General features: G+C 43.6%; 1 protein-coding gene across 1 annotated transcript in view; it reads right to left on the reverse strand.

Annotated features, from left to right (window-relative positions):
* The window catches only part of SPAG6 (sperm associated antigen 6), a 67,886-nt gene extending 47,932 nt beyond the window's left edge, over positions 1-19,954 (reverse strand). The window contains exons 1-2 of the mRNA XM_038755903.1: positions 19,921-19,954; positions 13,845-13,940 (exon numbers count right to left, since the gene is read on the reverse strand). Of these exons, the coding sequence (XP_038611831.1) occupies positions 13,845-13,940; positions 19,921-19,945 (121 nt within the window). The 5' untranslated portion in view covers positions 19,946-19,954. The remainder of the gene's footprint in view (positions 1-13,844; positions 13,941-19,920) is intronic.
* Positions 19,955-21,167: the final 1,213 nt, after the last annotated feature.

Below are 21,167 nucleotides of genomic sequence, written 5' to 3' on the forward strand. Positions count from 1 at the left end.
AGGAATAAAAAGTGGAAGAAGAGGAAAAAGATGGGGAAGAAGAAGTGGAAGAATAGTAGTATCTGTTCAGCATTTACCACGTACCAAGCACTGTACTAAGCACTGGAATAGATGCAAGGTAATAAGGTCAGACACAGTCCTGACCCACCTAGGGCTCACAGTCTACCTGGAGGGAGAACAAGTTTTGAATCCTCATTTTACAGATGAGGAAACTGAGGCACAAATAAGTTAAATTAATGTTTGCCTCCCCCACCAGACTGTAATCTCCTTGTGGGTAGGGACAGTGTCTACCAACTCTGTTGTATTGTACCCTCCCAAGCACTTAGTTCTATACATAGTAAGTTCTCAATAAATACCACTGACTGACTGATTAATTGACTTGCCCAGCGTCACATAGCAGGCAAGTGATAGAGCCAGGATTAGAATAATAATAGTAGTATTTATTATAAGCATTAAGTAGATCCAAGATATTGAATACAAGATAGAGGTACTGAATTTTCATCTTACAGATGAAGGAACCAAGGCACAGATGTCAAGTGACTTTCCCCAGGTCATCCAGAAGACAAGTAGCGGAGCCGGGATTAGAACCCAGGCCTGTGCTCTTTCCGCTAGGCTGTACTGCTTCAGCAGCAGCTCCATTCCCAAAACAGCACGAGAACCCCAGGAAAGAGTCTACCACCTTCAGGACCAAGTCTTCGGGAGAAATCAGAGTGGTAGGTGCTGCAAATCATGTGGATTCCCTTCACAGACCACCCTCTGTGAAGCACTGAAACCGGGGAGAGTGCTAATGACTGCAGCGATGGTCATGACTGCAGCGACGGTCTTCAGTCTACATGGGCCTATACCAACCAGAAGGGAAATTTAGCACAAATATTACTTGAGGTCCACCAAAGTTTTTCAAAGTACTAAACACGGTCCTCAAGAAAACTCTAATAGCAATCACTGATCTAAACTACCGCTCCCTTCAATTAAGTTAAGTCCATACAGTGCCTCCATTTTTCTCCCTAAATGCCCCTTTCAATACTGGCAGGTAGGAATCTATGTGCATGTTTTTTTTAGGACTCTAATCCCAGATGCACAGGAAATACTTCCTTCAGACTCAGCCTCAATCACTAAGAAAAAAATCTTAGAAAGATTGGGGGAATTGTACGACGACTGCTTTAATTAAAGTATTCTGAAAAAAGGGCTTTTGAATCCATCTTGTACCTCTGGCTTTCACTAAAGTAGATTGCTTTAATATGAAGAGCTTTCGACAGAATGTTTTCGTGACTACATTACAAAGCAACTTAATGCTGTATTCCAATATAACTACGATCGGCTTCAATTGAAGGTACTAAAATTCAGCTGCATCTTCGCCAACCCAACTCAGACTTTGGCTGAATATGTTCAGAACAACGGAGATTTCAAAGCAGATTTTTCTAAGTAATAGTCCCTATTGGCAAAACTCCTTTTATGCCCTTTATCTGCATGGGGGAAATCTAAGGGCTCAGCCCCAATAATAATAATTTCTTAAGCGCTTACTATGTTCCAAATGTTGTATTAAGTGCTGGAGTACTTGGATCCTTGACCTGCACTTGGATTTGGGACCTTTGGACATTTGATATTCACCCCATCCCCAACCCCTCAGCACTTACATACATATCTTTAAATTCTATACAATTATTTATTTATATTAATTATGCTCTCCCCCTCTGGACTTGAAACTCATTATGGTCAGGGAATACATCCACTACAGTACATTATGCTGTTCTACCCCCATGCTTAGAACAGTGCTTGACACATAGTAAGTGCTAAACAAATACTATAATTATTATTATTATTATGCCACCAATGGGAGCCAACACCCCACTCTGCCCAGTCACCTATCATCCACGGTTCCTTTGTCACTGCCTCCCATTTCCTTTTAGCCCCTGCTGAAATTGTCCTGGATGAACTACAGATTCATATTGGCACTGGACAAAAGAATTGAGGTGCTGCTTTTTCCTTTCCCTTTTATATAGGTCATTGAATTTAGGGGATGGTTATGAGCTGACAATTTACTTTCCCTCAAAAATTTAAATTACAGTCTCCTTGAGGGCAGAGATAGTCTTGCCTTCATTCATTAGCCCTCAGTGCCGTGAACAGTCCTTGCACACAGTAGGATTCTGATCCTTAGGATCCCATTTCTTTTTTTTTTTTTAGTCACATTCAAATGCTCTTGGACAAAATAAATAACTGGAAATAACTGATGTAAATAACAAGACGACAAGGAATCCAAAATAATCAAAACAATACTGAAAAGTACATGTTTGCCAGGTATCAAGCTACAGTTCTTTCTTCAAGTGCCATTTTACACAGAAACAGGAGCAGTGTGGCCTAATGGAAAGAGCATGGGTCTGGGGGAATCATGGGACCTGGGTTCTAAACTCTGCTCCATCACTAACCTGCTGTGTAACCACAAGCAAGTCATTTAAGCAAGCAAGGCCTCCAGGAGGCCTTCCCCCTCCTCCAGGAGGCCTTCCCAGACTGAGCCCCTTCTTTCCTCTCCCCCTCGCCCCCCTCACCATCCCCCCCATCTTACCTCCTTCCCTTCCCCACAGCACCTGTATATATGTATATATGTTTGTACATAGTTATTACTCTATTTATTTATTTTACTTGTACATATCCTATTTTATTTTGTTAGTATGTTTGGTTTTGTTCTCTGTCTCCCCCTTTTAGACTGTGAGCCCACTGTTGGGTAGGGACTGTCTCTATATGTTGCCAATTTCTACTTCCCAAGCGCTTAGTACAGTGCTCTGCACACAGTAAGCGCTCAATAAATACGATTGATGATGATGATTTAATATCTCTGAGGCTCAGTTTCCTCATCTACTAAAATGCTATTTTCCCTCCTGCTTACACCATGAGTCCTATGAGGGACAGGAACTGCATCTGATCTGATTCACTTAACACAGTACTTGGCTCACAGTAGAGTAGTAGTAGTAGTAGTAGCAGCAGCAGCAGCAGCAGCAGTAGTAGTAGTAGTACTACACTATTTACTTCCCTGGCTAAATCAGAGCTGGAGGATTCCTCTCCCATTGTTAATTGGGGTTCCTCCTGGGTGTCTACTGGAATATGGAGGCTCCTTGACAACTAAAACGAAGTGTGGATTTGCCCAGCAATCAAACTGTCCGGAAAATATGATAACAAGTCTCGACATGCCCCACCTCCTGCCAGAGGGCCAGGTTACACTTATCAGTCTTTTCCCTCTTGAGGACAGATGCCATCTCAGTCACTTTGCTGACATGACAAGGCAGGGTCATGGCCTGCCCACTATATCTTTCTCTTTAGCTGCAGGTACCCTTTTTTTCCAGGACCTTGGTTTCCCACAACTGTGAAGTTGTATTTTCTCCCTCTCTTTGTGATAAGTATTTAATAGCTTGCTTAGCTGAGTCACTGGAAATAGTTTTCTTTGTTGGCCTTTTTTTTCCCCAGGGGAATAAAAAATTTCTCCATGGCGTCAGTAACCACAAAGATGTCAGTCTGCTGGGTGTTTCTAGAAATTCACATCGCCTAGCTTCTTTTCATGTTTGTGATTGCAGATTCTATATGTGTCTTGTGGTTGACAAGAAGTCACAGGACTGTAGGGACAGACTGACGCCAGATTAGGGCTCTGGTAAACCAGGAACAAAGGAAACTAGTTTAGTCTCTCCAAGTCAAGTGGGATAGCCTCTTTCCCACTATCCCTCCCCCTTCCTACACTGTGCATATAATAATAATAATGATGGTATATGTTAAGCACTTACTATTTGCCAAGCACTGTTCTAAGTGCATATGCCCTTGCCTCTCCCCTTTTGCCCTGCACTTTTCATGTAACTGCATGTAATAGCAATTTATACTTACACTGTTTCTGACTACAGAAGATCCTAGCCATTGAAATACTCTCATTTTTCTTTAAATGGTATTTGCTAAGAGGATACTATGGGCCAGGTACTATACTAAGTGCTCAGGTAGATACAAAGCTTATCAGGTTAGACACAGTCCCTAACCAACATAGGGCTCACAGTCTTAATCCCCATTTTACCGATGACATAACTGACACACAGAGAAGTGAAATAACTTCCCAAAGTCACACAGCAGACATGTGGCAAAGCCAGGATTAAAACCCAGGTCCTCTGGCTTCCAGGCTCATGCTCTTTCCATTAGGCTACGCTGCTCCTCATTTGCCCATTAAATCTTTATTTTTCTAACATCTTAAAGCTAGAGAGGACCCTTCCTTCAAAGTCAAGCTAGATAGACCAACCCCCTTACTTTCATGCAATTAATTCCATAAACAGACAAATGAGAATCTACCATATTTTCAAAGATCCCCAGAGAAATTCTGTAAAAATTCCAAACTACTCAGAGACACAATGTCCCCATCCACATTAACCTATCTTGTGAGAGGGAGAGAGAGAGAGGGAGAGAGAAAAAAAAAAATTTAGATTTAGGCATCTGGGCCAGTGCTTATTTTCATGTCTGAACCAAAACATTCCAGACATGTATCCTGCTCTTAAAGATTTTCAGGGGGGAAAAAAAATTCCCATAAGTCCCTTCAGGAACCTGTTTAAATGTTTAACTGTTTTCCCATAAAAATTATTTTGCTTTATGTCATCTAAATTCCTCTTGCTTCAATTTCAACCACTACCTCTTGTTCTGTTCTTAATCATATTTAAATGGTGAAAAAAGCTCAAGGAAAAGATATCAAAACTGATACGATTTAGGTTTCGAGGAAGAGGAAGGATAGACCCAAAAGGAAGAGAAAGTGAATTTTAAAATTTAACCCATTTATGGGGGCAGTAAGAAGGATCCCAGGGGATGCAGGGTCAAGACTCAAGGACTGAATTTTCTACAAAATAAAAAAAAAGAAATTTAGAATACACTGGAGAAGGATCTTTCCACAGATATGAGGAGATAAAAAATAGTTAAGAAGAATCCAACAACTGTAGGAAGGCTTGAAATACGCATGATTGATAAGGCATTCCTCAACTGGCCCAGTTTAATTGTTCTGGTAATAATTTGAACGGCGGGATGCAGAACATACTCACTACACTGGGGGTGACCATACTGACAGAGCTGATTAAGGAAGAGAGTCCAATTGTCATCTCTTGAGGGCTCTCAAAAACTCCTCACGGTCTACCAGCATCCTATTGGCAGATTCTGACCGGTTGCCTCAGAAGTTGACTTGCAAATTTTTGGACACAATGGTCCACACTCTCAAATATGGTGGAGGATTCAGAGACCCAAAGGCCTTCGATGAGGAGTTACAGGGAGACTGAGTAGGGTCTGAGGTTCCCTTAACTGTCTCAGAAATGGTCACTCCAGGCTGGTTCCATCCTTCCTTGTCAGAAGAATTCATGGGAGAACTGGAGAGAGTGGTGGCCTTGGAAGTTGTGATTCTCCATAAGATGCTAAAGGGCCCAAAGTCTCTCACACAAGGTTGGGGAAGGAGTTCCAGGACAGTTGACTTGGCATGAGCAAGAGGATGGAGGCAGGAGAGGTGAGAGTAAAGTATACTTAGAAGGTGAGATTTGGAGGAAGACAGTGAGCTGGGGAGGAGTGTGTGACAGAGCCGACATGTAAGATGGGAAAAGTGGAGACATCCCATTTGCACATAATAGGGCGTGTTCTGCTCAATACATTATTTGCAACCATGATGGAGAAGACAGCAAAGAACTTGAATGTGAACTGGAATATGCTCCAATTCTTCTGAGAAAGTCTTCCGATCCAACAGGCTACAAGCCTCATCAAAGTCCCAGACACAGTTATCAATCAGTCAATGGTATTTTTGGAGCGCTTACTGTGTGCAGAGCACTGTACTAAGTTCCTGGAAGAGTACAACAGAGCTGGTAGACATGGTCTCTGCCCATAAAGAGCTTACAGTTAGTTATTTAAGAGGTACTGTACGTTGATGACTGCACCCTAGCAGAATACACCCAAGAAGATGTACAACTGGTAGTAAACCATTTGGCTAAATCAACCAGATGGAATAATGGTGAGGGGGAAGAGACATATCAGCCTGCATCGGGGAAACCCTAAACATAATCGAAGATCTTCATTGGGCACAGAAAGCTAAAGGCAGTCACATCCCAATTCTGTTGTATTGAGCCCTCTCAAGTGCTTAGTACAGTGCTCTGCACATGCTAAGCACTCGATAAATACCACTGCTTAATTGATCTTGTGAGCAGGGATCATGTCTACCAATTTGTATTGTGCTTTCCTAAGCTCTTTGCACATGGAAAGCACTTAATAAATACCACTGATTGATGAGTTGTTTCTTTGGCAGCACGCTGGCTGCAACTTCAGGAGACTGTCAAAGTGCGGTGGCATTAGGCTTCAAACCTGATTTTCCTTATGGTTGTGAGGCCTCAATCTCCCAAAGATGCCACATTCAACTCCTTGAGCAGTTCCATTAGCGTCATTTATCAGCCATACAAGTGGCAAGGCAGGATCACAAACAACAAAGTCCTGGAATAAAGTCAGTATCCTAGCAATGACGCAATGCACACTGCAACACAACATTGCTGGGCGGGACGTGTGAAGAGAATGGATGACAGTAAGATACCTAACAGCTGCTGAATAGGGAACTGAAATTGGGCAATTGAAAACCAGGACAAAAAATACAAAACATTTTTAAGGATGCAGTCAAATTCTTATTCAATAAAAAAAATATTGCCTCGTGGATAGAGCACAGGAGTAAGGAGGACCTGGGTTCTAATCCTTCTCCACCACTTGCCTGCTGTGTGACCTTGGGCAAGTCACTTGACTTCCCTGGGCCTTGGTTACCTCATTTGGAAAATGGGGATTCAAAACCTGTTCCTCCCACTCAGACTGGGAGCCCCATGTGGGACAGGGACTGTGTCCAACCTGATTAGCTTGTATCTACCCCAGTGCCAGTGCCTGGCACATAATAAGGGCATAACAAATACCCTTTAAAAAAAGTGGCAACTTTTGAGAGGAGGCTTTGAGAGGATCGTGAAATAAAGAGGCAAAAGAGAAAACAGTGTCAGGCACTGCAAACAACAAACATCACTCAGAATGGGCACAGAGTGGTTGGACTGCATCATGCTTGGAGTTTCACCATTTGGTGCCTCTGGGGAGCTTCATCGTCCTCCAGTCTACAGTTAGAGAGATCTTTGGCTCAGAGAGCCAAATGGTTGAGATTGTTCCTCTCCCTCTGCTTATGGAAAAATTACAAGACATCTGAAAAAACTACTGTAAGTGAGCAGAAACAGCTGTAACCAACTTGATAAGCCGCTATCCATGGCCCCAGAAAGGAATGGAAGGCAATCAAACAAGCAGGTTTCCACCAAAGATTGACTGTGAGCCACTTTGGGCCAGTGTATATATTGGGAAAGTCAGAGAGGGTCGGGAGATAGGAACACCCCTCTCCGAGCAAGGTATGAGGTTCTAGAGAGACTAAGCAACACCACATAGAAGATCCTTACATCTTTACATTGGCCTAATGGAAAGAATACAGGCTTGGGAGTCAGAGGACCTGAGTTCTAATCCTGGCTCCACCACTTGCTTGGACAAGTCACTTAGCTTCTCTGTGCGTTAGTCAACTGTAAAATGGGGATTCAATACCTGTTCTTCCCTCATCCTTTAGACTGTGAGCCCCAGGTATGTCAGGGATGTTGTCTGACCTGATTATCATGGATATACCCCAGTGCTTAGAACACTGCTTGACACATAATGAACACTAAATACCATAATTAATTAATTAAATCCAAACTGATCTCCTAAAGCAGACCTGCACAAACCCTAAGGAAAAAGCAGCATGGAGAAAAGATTAGTTGGGACAATAAATTCTGAATTTCTTGCCAGATTTATGTGATTCATGGAGCATCCCAAGAAAAGTATCCTAAACTGAGACAATGAACACTGAAGATTAAACTATTGTTCCCTAGTGTGTACGTCCTCCTCATAGGCATGATGATAAGGATTGCCTATGCTTAGGAAAATGTTTGCAAAAGGAATGGACTAGGTTCTGTGGTGATCTGCATTGTCTTTGATAAATCCAATTCCATTTTCTTGCCATCAACATTCAGGAGAGAGGCTGCTGGGAAAAACCCTCTAGCAGAATGTGAATGAGGTCCAGAAAAGAGAAGCCAACACAAGCTGTATCCAAAATAGAATGGGATTTATATAGCATATTTTCCAGGGATATGGCTATGTTTTTCTTAATTTGAATCCCTACTGACACCACAAGATCCAGTATTGTTAAACATTTCTATTTATTATCTTAAATGCAAGTTCTTCCTCATCTATGAGTCTGAATTTGTCAGAAGTTGAACAGCATGATTTGAAATTTTTCTGGACGCTTTTCCACTTTGCACTGTTCTTTTAGGCAACATTCTTCACAATGTCACCCCACACCACCAGAATGTCTAAGTAAACATGTTATGATATTTAGAGGTCATTTCTCCAGGAGGAACTGTCATGACCAATATTTTTTTCCTGATACTGATTTTATTTTCCTCGAAGATTTTATTTTACAAAGTAAAAAGGGAAGCCTGGCATCCTCTAAGGACAAAGACCTGCCTTTGAATTTTTCTTTTTCCTCAATGAAAGGGGCTTGAGAAAAGTTGCCAATTATGTCATATGGCTGAATCTTCACAAATAAAGTTTAATGGAGAAGTGAACAATTATCCAAACAGCCAACACATTTAAAGAAGGCCCAAATCCTTCCATTCTTCCTATGGCAAAGTTCTCAGGACAGGGAGAAAGGGGGCAGTTTTGCCCAATTTACCTGGACAGTCTCAACACTAAGGAGTAAGCATTAACTGTTTCTTCATTCTGAAAAGGTGAGCTCTGTTCCTTAATGATGCAGTAAAAGGTAAATATCACATAATAATAACAATTGTCGAATTTCTTAAGCACTGGGGTAGATACAAGATAATCAGGTCAGATGGAGATAACACATAACCTCTTTTTCAGAACTCTTTTCTTGATTAAAACTCATCCCTCTTTCTTACAGTTACTAGCTGGCACTGAAAAATGTACTTCATAAAAATGAAATTGTTTAGACAGTACTTGCCTGGGGTTTTTATTCAGCAGCTTCATTTGACAGGGCCTCCACACAGACAGAGTACTCACACACATACACAAACAGCTTCTCAGTACAATTCCCTCAACTTTGAAACATTCCACATTTGCTACATGGATTAAAACAATCTCTCTATCTGTTGTTACGATCATATGATATTAATTATTGAAAAAGGCAGGAAGAGGCATCAGGCCTCGTTGTTCAAAGACCGAGAGGGGCACAAGTTCAACATGGGTTATGAGGCTTTTGGAGGGTCTTGGCCCAAACTTCCTCAGCCCTTAAATACATGAAAACACGTTCCTTGTTGGGAGGCTCCAGCCTGTAGGTAGAGTAGCTTGGCCTAAACTCTTCAGAACTCAGGTGGCTGTTACGTGACTCTTTCAAATGCCTTGACTAGTAGTGATCTGTGAACTAAACTATATGCTGGGTCTAACCAGCCCTTCCTTACCAGCATCAGATGCGCTGCCTGTTCTCTCCTCGTGAGATAGGCACATGGGACGACTCAAGGCCGCTTTGGCACAGCCAGTCTTCTACCGATGTCCCCACCTTAGCGGCCAGAGGGACTGCAACCGCTACCCCTGGAGGACCGCTTTGTCTGTAGAGGATGCTAGACCGTCAACTCACTGTGGGCAGGGAACGTGCCTCCAACTCAGTACTAGTGTACTCTCCCAAGCACTCAGCACAGTGCTCTGCACAAAGTAAGCACTCAAAAAATACGATTGATTGATCCCAGTATCTTCACCTGCATCAGTGGCCAGCCCAGCAGCATGGCTTAGTGGCAAAAGCCTGGCTTGGGAGTCAGAGGTCGTGGGTTCTAATCCCGGCTCCCCCACTTGTCAGCTATGTGACTTTGGGCAAGTCACTTCACTTCTCTGTGCCTCAGTTACCTCATCTGGAAAATGGGAGCTAAGACTGTGAGCCCCACAAGGAACAACCTGGTGACCTTGTGTCTACCCCAGTCCTTAGAACAATGCTTGGCACATAGTAAGCACTTAACAAATACCATCATTATTATTATTATTATCTCTGCTACAATTTGCTTAGCTGGAGACCGGAGCACCTGTAGGCCCAGCCCAGCCCTGACCTAACCAGGGGTCACTTGGACCATCTTCTCCCGTCCCGGGCTTCAGTTTCCCTATTACCAGTGTCCTGATTCCAGGTGACTCAATCCCCCCCATGACTCAAGGCCCAGTCATCACAGTCCCCAGTGTGGGTCCCAGTGGGGCTCCCCACTCCCTGGTCAAAGTTCACCTGACCCTCCTCGAAACATGAGACCTGCCCTCCATCTTCCCCAACTCCCTTTGAGGTTATTTTCACCTCACAGCAGCCATGGAGGACGTCAGCATGAGACTACAGAACTTCACTAGGCGAAGTGGATTTCCTCTCACAGGGGAATCCTCTACAGTACTCTAGACTGTAAGCTCATCCTGGGCAGGGAAAATGTCTACCAACTCTGTTGTAGAACACTGCACAAAGTGTTCAATAAATATTTATTTATTGCTGAATTGTACTTTCCAAGTGCTTAATACAGTGCTCTGCACACAGTAAGCGCTGAATACAACTGAATGAATGAATAAATAAATACCACTGATTGGTTGATTGATTTTACTTCTGCTGTATCCTTCCAAGCATTTAGTACAGTGCTCAGTACTATTAAATGAAAAAATAGTACTCAACTACATTCACTGCTGGACTTCAAGATTCCTATCTTAATCCTTTAATGTTACGTTTATTTCCCCCTTGGAGTGTAAACTCCTTATGGGAAGGGAATCTGTCACTTCATTATACTGTGCTTCTCAAGAACCTACTGGATTCATGAGCAGCACAGGGGTGCTCAGTAAACGTTACTACCACTACTATTACTATTGATGGTCAACACTTTCAGGTAGCTTTGGAGATTTGTATCTGGAAATGGAGACAGGAGGTAATCCAATTCCTTTTCACTTAGAATCAAATCTTTGGACGCTTAAGGACATAAGGGCAGTTGCACTGCCCTTCAGACTGTAAGCTCCTTGTGGGAGCATCTACCAGCTCTGTTGTAATGGACTTTCCCATCAGTTCACTGCTCTGCACACAGTAAGCACTCATATACCACTGACTGATTGATGCCCTAAACCTATACACTTTGATGCAAAATGTGGTTCTGTTATGCTGTCATGTGATTTGTAAGTTTAAATGAATAAAGTGAAAAGTGGGAAACTACTGAATCATCCTGAATTATCAATCCATCTTATTGACTGCACACTTACTGTGTGCAGAACATTGTACATATTAAGTGCTTGAGAGCACAATAAAAAACAGAGTTGGTAGTCATGTTCCCTGGCCACAATGAGTTTACTGAAAGATGAGCTCTCAGATACTTTATTTTTAGTCATTACTTCCTAATTATAAGCACTCTACCTTTATTTCAAAAAATATATCTCCAGATTTGTATGGGGTGGAAAAAAGGGACATTAAGTAATCAAGAACAGAGATACCAGGTGCCTCAAGTCTTATAATACAGTACTGACACACTGTTAATATTATTTTCAAAGTCACGTTCAACTCTGCCCTAATTGTACAATAGGACCAAAATGTAATCAACCATTTATCCTGGTAGAAGTCGAGTCTCTCAAATAATTACTTCATATTTTACAAATCTGTAAATCTAAAACATTTGACTGCCTAAATGTTTACCCCTGCATCCTCCACCTCTAATTTGAATTATTTGACTAACTTCAATATTTTTGGACAACCTCTCAAACCCATTTTTGAAAAATAAATACTTTGGGAAATCCTTTAGGACATTCTTACTACACTTACCAAGAACCATCAAACAGAAATTACTTTTTAATGTTGCTACTGCATTTTAAATCATGTGTGATCTTATGGACTAGCTCAAAATCTACACAAATGGAAAGACTGATTAAGAAATCATTTCACAACGTAACTTGAACTCCGAAAACTATCCTATAAGGGTCTATACAATGAATTTCTGGGTAATTATGGCATACCTCTGCTGTGTGAAGGCAATTTGCACTTAGAAAAGTACTTCCAGACAAGTGTATTTTAAGGCAGTTATACAGCATGTTCCCAATGGTGTTTGTAAATACTACCACTTACCAACCTTGTTTAAAATTCACTGTTTTCAATTTCCTTCCCTTGTAGCCATCAACTACCACAACTTTATTTACAATAAAAGATGTGTTAGTTTATGGAAACACATTTCCTTGGAATTAAGTGGTTGTAATTAGCAAACGTCCATGCCCAAAGGTTCTTCGGTAACATAAAAGAAAATAGAAACAAAACGACATTCCAGTAAGGTGACATTCCATCATGCCTGAAAAGGCTTAACCAGTAAAGTTTAACCAACTTAACAATAGCCCCAGTGGCAAACTATTCACCAAAAAGGTGAATTTGTCCCAGGAGATGAGACACACACAAAGTCAAATCTTGCCCATATTCTTATTCTTTCAGCTTGCTCTTAATACCCTTGCAAATGAGTAAACACAACGAATAATCCTCCCTTCAAGGCCCTGCTGAGAGCTCACCTCCTCCAGGAGGCCTTCCCAGACTGAGCCCCTTCCTTCCTCTCCCCCTCTTCCCCCTCTCCATCCCCCCCATCTTACCTCCTTCCCTTCCCCACAGCACCTGTATATATGTATATATGTTTGTACATATTTATTACTCTATTTATTTATTTTATTTGTACATATCTAGTCTTTTTATTTTATTTTGTTAGTACATTTGGTATTGTTCTCTGTCTCCCCCTTTTAGACTGTGAGCCCACTGTTGGGTAGGGACTGTCTCTATATGTTGCCGATTTGTACTTCCTAAGCGCTTAGTACAGTGCTCTGCACATAGTAAGCGCTCAATAAATACGATTGATGATGAATAATTTCGATTGGAAACATTTTACTACATGAAAAACACCCTCCCTCTCCCAGGGGGGTCTAGTGATTTCTCAATACATGATCAAGTAGGGTAATGGAGACACTGGAAGACAGTATTGTGCCGTGGCAGAACAAGTAACAAGTGCCTGGAATAGGAATCAATGGAATCCCCACCCCATCCCTACTGCCCAGCTCAAACTGGTGTAACCGAACAGTACACAAGGAAAAGCAGTCTGGAGGGAGCATATACGACAGCGTGTGAATTATTTCCGGAGGACGGATAAAGGGAGGAAGATTGGTCCCAAGGGGTGTCCCCTTCCTCCAGCCAAGTGAGACACCTTCCTTCTGCTCCCACCCCAAGTTCAAATACTCCCTCCTCCCCCTCTCTTTTGCTCTCCATCATCATCATCATCATCAATCGTATTTATTGAGCGCTTACTATGTGCAGAGCACTGTACTAAGCGCTTGGGAAGTACAAATCGGTAACATATAGAGGCAGTCCCTACCCAACAGTGGGCTCACAGTCTAAAAGGGGGAGACGGAGACCAAAACCTCCAGGAGCAGCGAGAGCCTTTGAGGTGCAGAGAGATGCTAATGGCTTTGGTCCCTGCGTTTCCTCCTGCCCCACGGCCAACGGCAACCTCAACTGGCAACTCTGCCCCCTCACTTATCCAAAAGGGGCATGGAGCTTACCTTGACTCTCAGCTTTTCTTGCTTGCAGCTATCTCCCAGAACAATATAGAAAAGAGCCCTCACAAGGGATGGTGGGGTAGGGTCTTGGTTTGGCACAGGAAAGAGAGGGGGCAAGAGGGCAGGCAGAGGTTTGGGCTAGGTTATTAGCTCCAGATTTAGGACATATAGAGCTGGGTATAGTGGGGAGTTCGGGGGTAATAGGGAAGGGAGTAAGGTGAAGGGGCCCTCACCTGCATTCTGCAAGGTCTCGATGTTCTGGGGTCGGGTCGCCAGTTCAGCCACTGTCTGCACAAACTGGGTCCGTGCTTTCTGGTACTGTTCAAACACTGTCACGAAAGAGGTGATACAGGAGCACTGTGAGGTGAATGGGGACCATCAGCAATTCTTCCTCCCCTGACCTTCCTTTACCAGTTACACTGTGTCCCTGTGAGGTGGGAGGCAGGGAAGGGGATGGAAAAGGGGGAGAGGTGAAGATGGAAATAGAAGGGGGATGGGGGAGAAAGAGGGGGAATGGGAAAGAGAAAAGAGGGAAGGAGAAGGGGGGGGGAAGGGGAGGAGAAAAGAAGGGAAAGGAGGGGGAAAGGGGAGGAGGAGACTAGACTTCCAGACTGTGAGCCCACTGTTGGGTAGGGACCGTCTCTATATGTTGCCAACTTGTGCTTCCCAGGCGCTTAGAACAGTGCTCTGCACACAGTAAGCGCTCAATAAATACAATTGATTGATTGACCGTCTCTATGTGTTGCCAACTTGTGCTTCCCAAGTGCTTACAACAGTGTTCTGCACACAGTAAGCGCTCAATACGATTGATTGATTGACTGTCTCTATGTGTTGCCAACTTGTGCTTCCCTTAGTACAGTGCTCTGCACACAGTAAGCGCTCAATAAATACGATTGATTGATTGATTGACCGTTTCTATGTGTTGCCAACTTGTGCTTCCCAAGCGTTTAGTACAGTGCTCTGCACACAGTAAGTGCTCAATGAATACTATTGATTGATTGATTGAGAAGGGAGGAGAAAAGGGGGAAGGGAAGGAGGAAAAGGGAAAGGGGGGGACGCGGAAGGGAGAAAGGGGGAAGGAGGGGAGAAAGAGGGAAAGGAGGAGAAAGGGGAAGGGAAGAAGAAAGGGGAAGGAGCTCCCCCTTTTAGACTGTGAGCCCACTGTTGGGCAGGGACTGTCTCTATGTGTTGCCAACTTGTGCTTCCCAAGCGCTTAGTACAGTGCTCTGCACACAGTAAGCACTCAATAAATACGATTGATGATGATGATGAGAAAGAGGGAAAGGAGAAAATAGGAGGGGAGGAAGAGGGGAAAGCAAAGGAAAAGAAACGAAGGGAAATTAAGACGCTGGGGAAAATCAATCAATCGTATCTATTGAGTGCTTACTGTGTGCAGAGCACTGTCCTAAGCGCTGGGGAAGTACAAGTTGGCAACACACAGAGACGGTCAATCAATCAATCAATCAATCGTATTTATTGAGCGCTTACTGTGTGCAGAGCACTGTACTAAGCGCTGGGGAAGTGCAAGTTGGCAACACATAGGGACGGTCAATCAATCAATCAATCGTATTTATTGAGCGCTTACTGTGTGCAGAGCACTGTACTAAGCGCTGGGGAAGTACAAGTTGGCAACACAGAGACAGTCAATCAATCGTATTTATTGAGCACTTACTGTGTGCAGAGCACTGTACTAAGCGCTGGGGAAGTACAAGTTGGCAACACATAGAGACGGTCAATCAATCAATCAATTGTATTTATTGAGCGCTTACTGTGTGCAGAGCACTGTACTAAGCGCTGGGGAAGTACAAGTTGGCAACACATAGGGACGGTCAATCAATCAATCAATCGTATTTCTTGGGCGCTTACTGTGTGCAGAGCACTGTTCTAAGCGCTGGGGAAGTACAAGTTAGCAACACATAGAGACGGTCAGTCAATCAATCAATCGTATTTATTGAGCGCTTACTGTGTGCAGAGCACTGTACTAAGCGCTGGGGAAGTGCAAGTTGGCAAGACATAGGGACGGTCAATCAATCAATCAATCACTCGTATTTATTGAGCGCTTACTGTGTGCAGAGTGCTGGGGAAGTACAAGTTGGCAACATACAGAGATGGTCAATCAATCAATCGTATTTATTGAGCGCTGTGTGCAGAGCACTGTCCTAAGCACTGGGGAAGTACAAGTTGGCAACACATAGAGACGGTCAATCAATCGTATTTCTTGGGCGCTTACTGTGTGCAGGGCACTGTACTAAGCGCTGGGGAAGTACAAGTTGGCAACACACAGAGACGGTCAATCAATCAATCGTATTTATTGAGCGCTTACTGTGTGCAGAGCACTGTACTAAGCGCTGGGGAAGTACAAGTTGGCAACATACAGAGACAGTCAATCAATCAATCAATCGTATTTATTGAGCGCTTACTGTGTGCAGAGCACTGTTCTAAGCGCTGGGGAAGTACAAGTTGGCAACACATAGAGACGGTCAATCAATCAATCAATCGTACTTATTGAGCACTTACTGTGTGCAGAGCGCTGGGGAAGTCCAAGTTGGCAACATACAAAGCTTAGTCCAGTGCTCTGCACATAGTAAGCGCTCAATAAATACGATTGGTGATGATGATGATACAGAGACGGTCCCTACCCAGCATCATCATCATCATCAATCGCATTTATTGAGCGCTTACTATGTGCAGAGCACTGTACTAAGCGCTTGGGAAGTACAAATTGGCAACATAGAGAGACAGTCCCTACCCAACAGTGGGCTCACAGTCTAAAAGGGGGAGACAGAGAACAAAACCAAACATACTAACCAAATAAAATAAATAGAATCAATATGTGCAAGTAAAATAAATCATCATCATCATCAATCATATTTACTGAGCGCTTACTGTGTGCAGAGCACTGTACTAAGCGCTTGGGAAGTACAAACTGGCAACATAGAGAGACGGTCCCTACCCAACAGTGGGCTCACAGTCTAAAAGGGGGGAGACAGAGAACAAAACCAAACATACTAACCAAATAAAATAAATAGAATCAGTATGTACAAGTAAAATAAATCATCATCATCATCATTCGTATTTATTGAGCGCTTACTATGTGCCGAGCACTGTACTAAGCGCTTGGGAAGTACAAATTGGCAACATGGAGAGGCAGTCCCTACCCAACAGTGGGCTCACAGTCTAAAAGGGGGGAGACAGAGAACAAAACCAAACATAGTAACCAAATAAAATAAACAGAATCGATATGTACAAGTAAAATAAATCATCATCATTCGTATTTATTGAGCGCTTCCTATGTGCAGAGCACTGTACTCAGCGCTTGGGAAGTACAAATTGGCAACATGGAGAGGCGGTCCCTACCCAACAGTGGGCTCACAGTCTAAAAGGGGGGAGACAGAGAACAAAACCAAACATACTAACCAAATAAAATAAATAGAATCGATATGTACGAGTAAAATAAATCGTCATCATTCGTATTTATTGAGCGCTTACTATGTGCAGAGCACTGTACTAAGCGCTTGGGAAGTACAAATTGGCAACATGGAGAGGCAGTCCCTACCCAACAGTGGGCTCACAGTCTAAAAGGGGGAGACAGAGAACAAAACCAAACATACTAACCAAATAAAATAAATAGAATCGATATGTACAAGTAAAATAAATCATCATCATTCGTATTTATTGAGCGCTTCCTATGTGCCGAGCACTGTACTAAGCGCTTGGGAAGTACAAATTGGCAACATGGAGAGGCGGTCCCTACCCAACAGTGGGCTCACAGTCTAAAAGGGGGAGACAGAGAACAAAACCAAACATACTAACCAAATAAAATAAATAGAATCAATATGTACGAGTAAAAGAAATCATCATCATTCGTATTTATTGAGCGCTTACTATGTGCAGAGCACTGTACTCAGCGCTTGGGAAGTACAAATTGGCAACACAGAGAGGCGGTCCCTACCCAACAGTGGGCTCCCAGTCTAAAAGGGGGGAGACAGAGAACAAAACCAAACATACTAACCAAATAAAATAAATAGAATCGATATGTACGAGTAAAATAAATCATCATCATTCGTATTTATTGAGCGCTTCCTATGTGCCGAGCACTGTACTAAGCGCTTGGGAAGTACAAATTGGCAACATGGAGAGGCGGTCCCTACCCAACAGTGGGCTCACAGTCTAAAAGGGGGGAGACAGAGAACAAAACCAAACATACTAACCAAATAAAATAAATAGAATCGATATGTACAAGTAAAATAAATCATCATCATCATCATTCGTATTTATTGAGCGCTTCCTGTGTGCAGAGCACTGTACTAAGCGCTTGGGAAGTACAAACTGGCAACATGGAGAGGCGGTCCCTACCCAACAGTGGGCTCCCAGTCTAAAAGGGGGGAGACAGAGAACAAAACCAAACATACTAACCAAATAAAATAAATAGAATCAATATGTAACAAGTAAAATAAATCATCATCATTCGTATTTATTGAGCGCTTACTATGTGCAGAGCACTGTACTAAGCGCTTGGGAAGTACAAATTGGCAACATGGAGAGGCAGTCCCTACCCAACAGTGGGCTCCCAGTCTAAAAGGGGGGAGACAGAGAACAAAACCAAACATACTAACCAAATAAAATAAATAGAATCGATATGTACGAGTAAAATAAATCATCATCATTCGTATTTATTGAGCGCTTACTATGTGCAGAGCACTGTACTAAGCGCTTGGGAATTACAAATTGGCAACATGGAGAGACAGGCCCTACCCAACAGTGGGCTCACAGTCTAAAAGGGGGAGACAGAGAACAAAACCAAACATACTAACCAAATAAAATAAATAGAATCGATATGTACAAGTAAAATAAATCATCATCATCATTCGTATTTATTGAGCGCTTACTATGTGCAGAGCACTGTACTCAGCGCTTGGGAAGTACAAATTGGCAACATGGAGAGGCGGTCCCTACCCAACAGTGGGCTCCCAGTCTAAAGGGGGGAGACAGAGAACAAAACCAAACATACTAACCAAATAAAATAAATAGAACCGATATGTACAAGTAAAATAAATCATCATCATTCGTATTTATTGAGCGCTTACTATGTGCAGAGCACTGTACTCAGCGCTTGGGAAGTACAAATTGGCAACATGGAGAGGCGGTCCCTAGCCAACAGTGGGCTCCCAGTCTAAAAGGGGGGAGACAGAGAACAAAACCAAACATACTAACCAAATAAAATAAATAGAATCGATATGTACAAGTAAAATAAATCATCATCATTCGTATTTATTGAGCGCTTCCTATGTGCAGAGCACTGTACTCAGCGCTTGGGAAGTACAAATTGGCAACATGGAGAGGCGGTCCCTACCCAACAGTGGGCTCCCAGTCTAAAAGGGGGGAGACAGAGAACAAAACCAAACATACTAACCAAATAAAATAAATAGAACCGATATGTACAAGTAAAATAAATCATCATCATTCGTATTTATTGAGCGCTTCCTGTGTGCAGAGCACTGTACTAAGCGCTTGGGAAGTACAAACTGGCAACATGGAGAGGCGGTCCCTACCCAACAGTGGGCTCCCAGTCTAAAAGGGGGGAGACAGAGAACAAAACCAAACATACTAACCAAATAAAATAAATAGAACCGATATGTACAAGTAAAATAAATCATCATCATTCGTATTTATTGAGCGCTTACTATGTGCAGAGCACTGTACTCAGCGCTTGGGAAGTACAAATTGGCTACATGGAAAGACAGTCCCTACCCAACAGTGGGCTCCCAGTCTAAAAGGGGGGAGACAGAGAACAAAACCAAACGTACTAACCAAATAAAATAAATAGAATCGATATGTACGAGTAAAATAAATCATCATCATTCGTATTTATTGAGCGCTTCCTATGTGCAGAGCACTGTACTCAGCGCTTGGGAAGTACAAATTGGCAACATGGAGAGGCGGTCCCTACCCAACAGTGGGCTCCCAGTCTAAAAGGGGGGAGACAGAGAACAAAACCAAACATACTAACCAAATAAAATAAATAGAATCAATATGTAACAAGTAAAATAAATCATCATCATTCGTATTTATTGAGCGCTTACTATGTGCAGAGCACTGTACTAAGCGCTTGGGAAGTACAAATTGGCAACATGGAGAGGCGGTCCCTACCCAACAGTGGGCTCCCAGTCTAGGAGACTGTGGAAAGTAGGTGAGGCGGGAGAAGGGAGGGAAGGGGAAGGGAAAACTGAAGAAGGGGATGGGGAAGAAGGAGGATGAGGGAAATGGGGGGCTGCCCTCCTTCTTCCTCCCCACAGGGCCCCGTCTTACCCTGCAGCACCTGCCTCTGACTCATGGCGGCGGAGTGTCCCTCCGTTGCCAAGGCAACCAGCCGGAACAGGAACGCGCCCGCTCCGGGGGCGGGGCCCCGTGACGTCACGGGGGCGCGCGCGCGTCACGGCCCCGGCCGCCTGCGTCACGGGCGGGGGGCCTGCGCGCGCGACCCCCCTCCGCCGCCGGCGCGCGCGCGTCTCGCGCCACTTTCCGCGGGCCAGAGTCCCCGCGCGAGCGCGCGCGCGCGTGCGCGGCCTTGCGCTCGCTCGCCACCCTCCCCCCCCCCCCCCCCGCGGTGGCCCCCCGCACCCCGAGGAGCGGCGGGCTTCCCTCCCGCGCGCGTAACCCCCGCGTCGCTCGCCCCGTAAGTCGTAAAACCGAAACACGTCGACGAACGAGAAGGCCCTCCGGGAAAACCCGGGTTTTCACTTCCTCCTTCTGAAAAAAAAAAATCCCCTTTAGGATCAAAACTGCCCGTGTTTGGTTTCAAGCCCTTAAACGGGTTTAAAAAAAAAAAATGAGGTCCATCACTTCAGCTTTTTCTGCTCGTGGCGGGGTTGGAGAGTCTCATTTTCTCCTAAGGCCGAAAAGGGGCTAGTCGTAAACCAGGAAATTTAAGCTAGGGAGGGGTTTTAATCAAATTTTAAATCCCAACAGGTTTGAAAATCTAAACCCAACCGGATTATTATCAAATGAGCAGACTCATTAGGAGGGGCTCTAAATATAATCAGTCGTATTTATTGAGTGCTTACTGTGTGCAGAGCACTGTACTAAGCGCTTGGGAAATACAAGATTTTTTTTTGATTGAGCCCCTTCCTTCCTCTCCCCCTCGTCCCCCTCTCTACCCCCCCATCTTACCTCCTTCCCTTCCCCACAGCACCTGTATATATGTATATATGTTTGTACGTATTTATTACTCTATTTGTTTTACTAGTACATATCTATTCTATTTATTTTATTTTGTTAGTATGTTTGGTTTTGTTCTCTGTCTCCCCCTTTTAGACTGTGAGCCCGCTGTTGGAGCCCCTTCCTTCCTCTCCCCCTCGCCCCCCTCTCCATCCCCCCATCTTACCTCCTTCCCTTTCCCACAGCACCTGTATATATGTATATATGTTTGTACGTATTTATTACTCTATTTATTTTACTTGTACATATCTATTCTATTTATTTTATTTTGTTAGTATGTTTGGTTTTGTTCTCTGTCTCCCCCTTTTAGACTGAGCCCACTGTTGGAGCCCCTTCCT

The sequence above is a fragment of the Tachyglossus aculeatus genome, chromosome 13 (genome assembly GCF_015852505.1).
Source record: "Tachyglossus aculeatus isolate mTacAcu1 chromosome 13, mTacAcu1.pri, whole genome shotgun sequence".
NCBI lineage: Eukaryota > Metazoa > Chordata > Mammalia > Monotremata > Tachyglossidae > Tachyglossus > Tachyglossus aculeatus.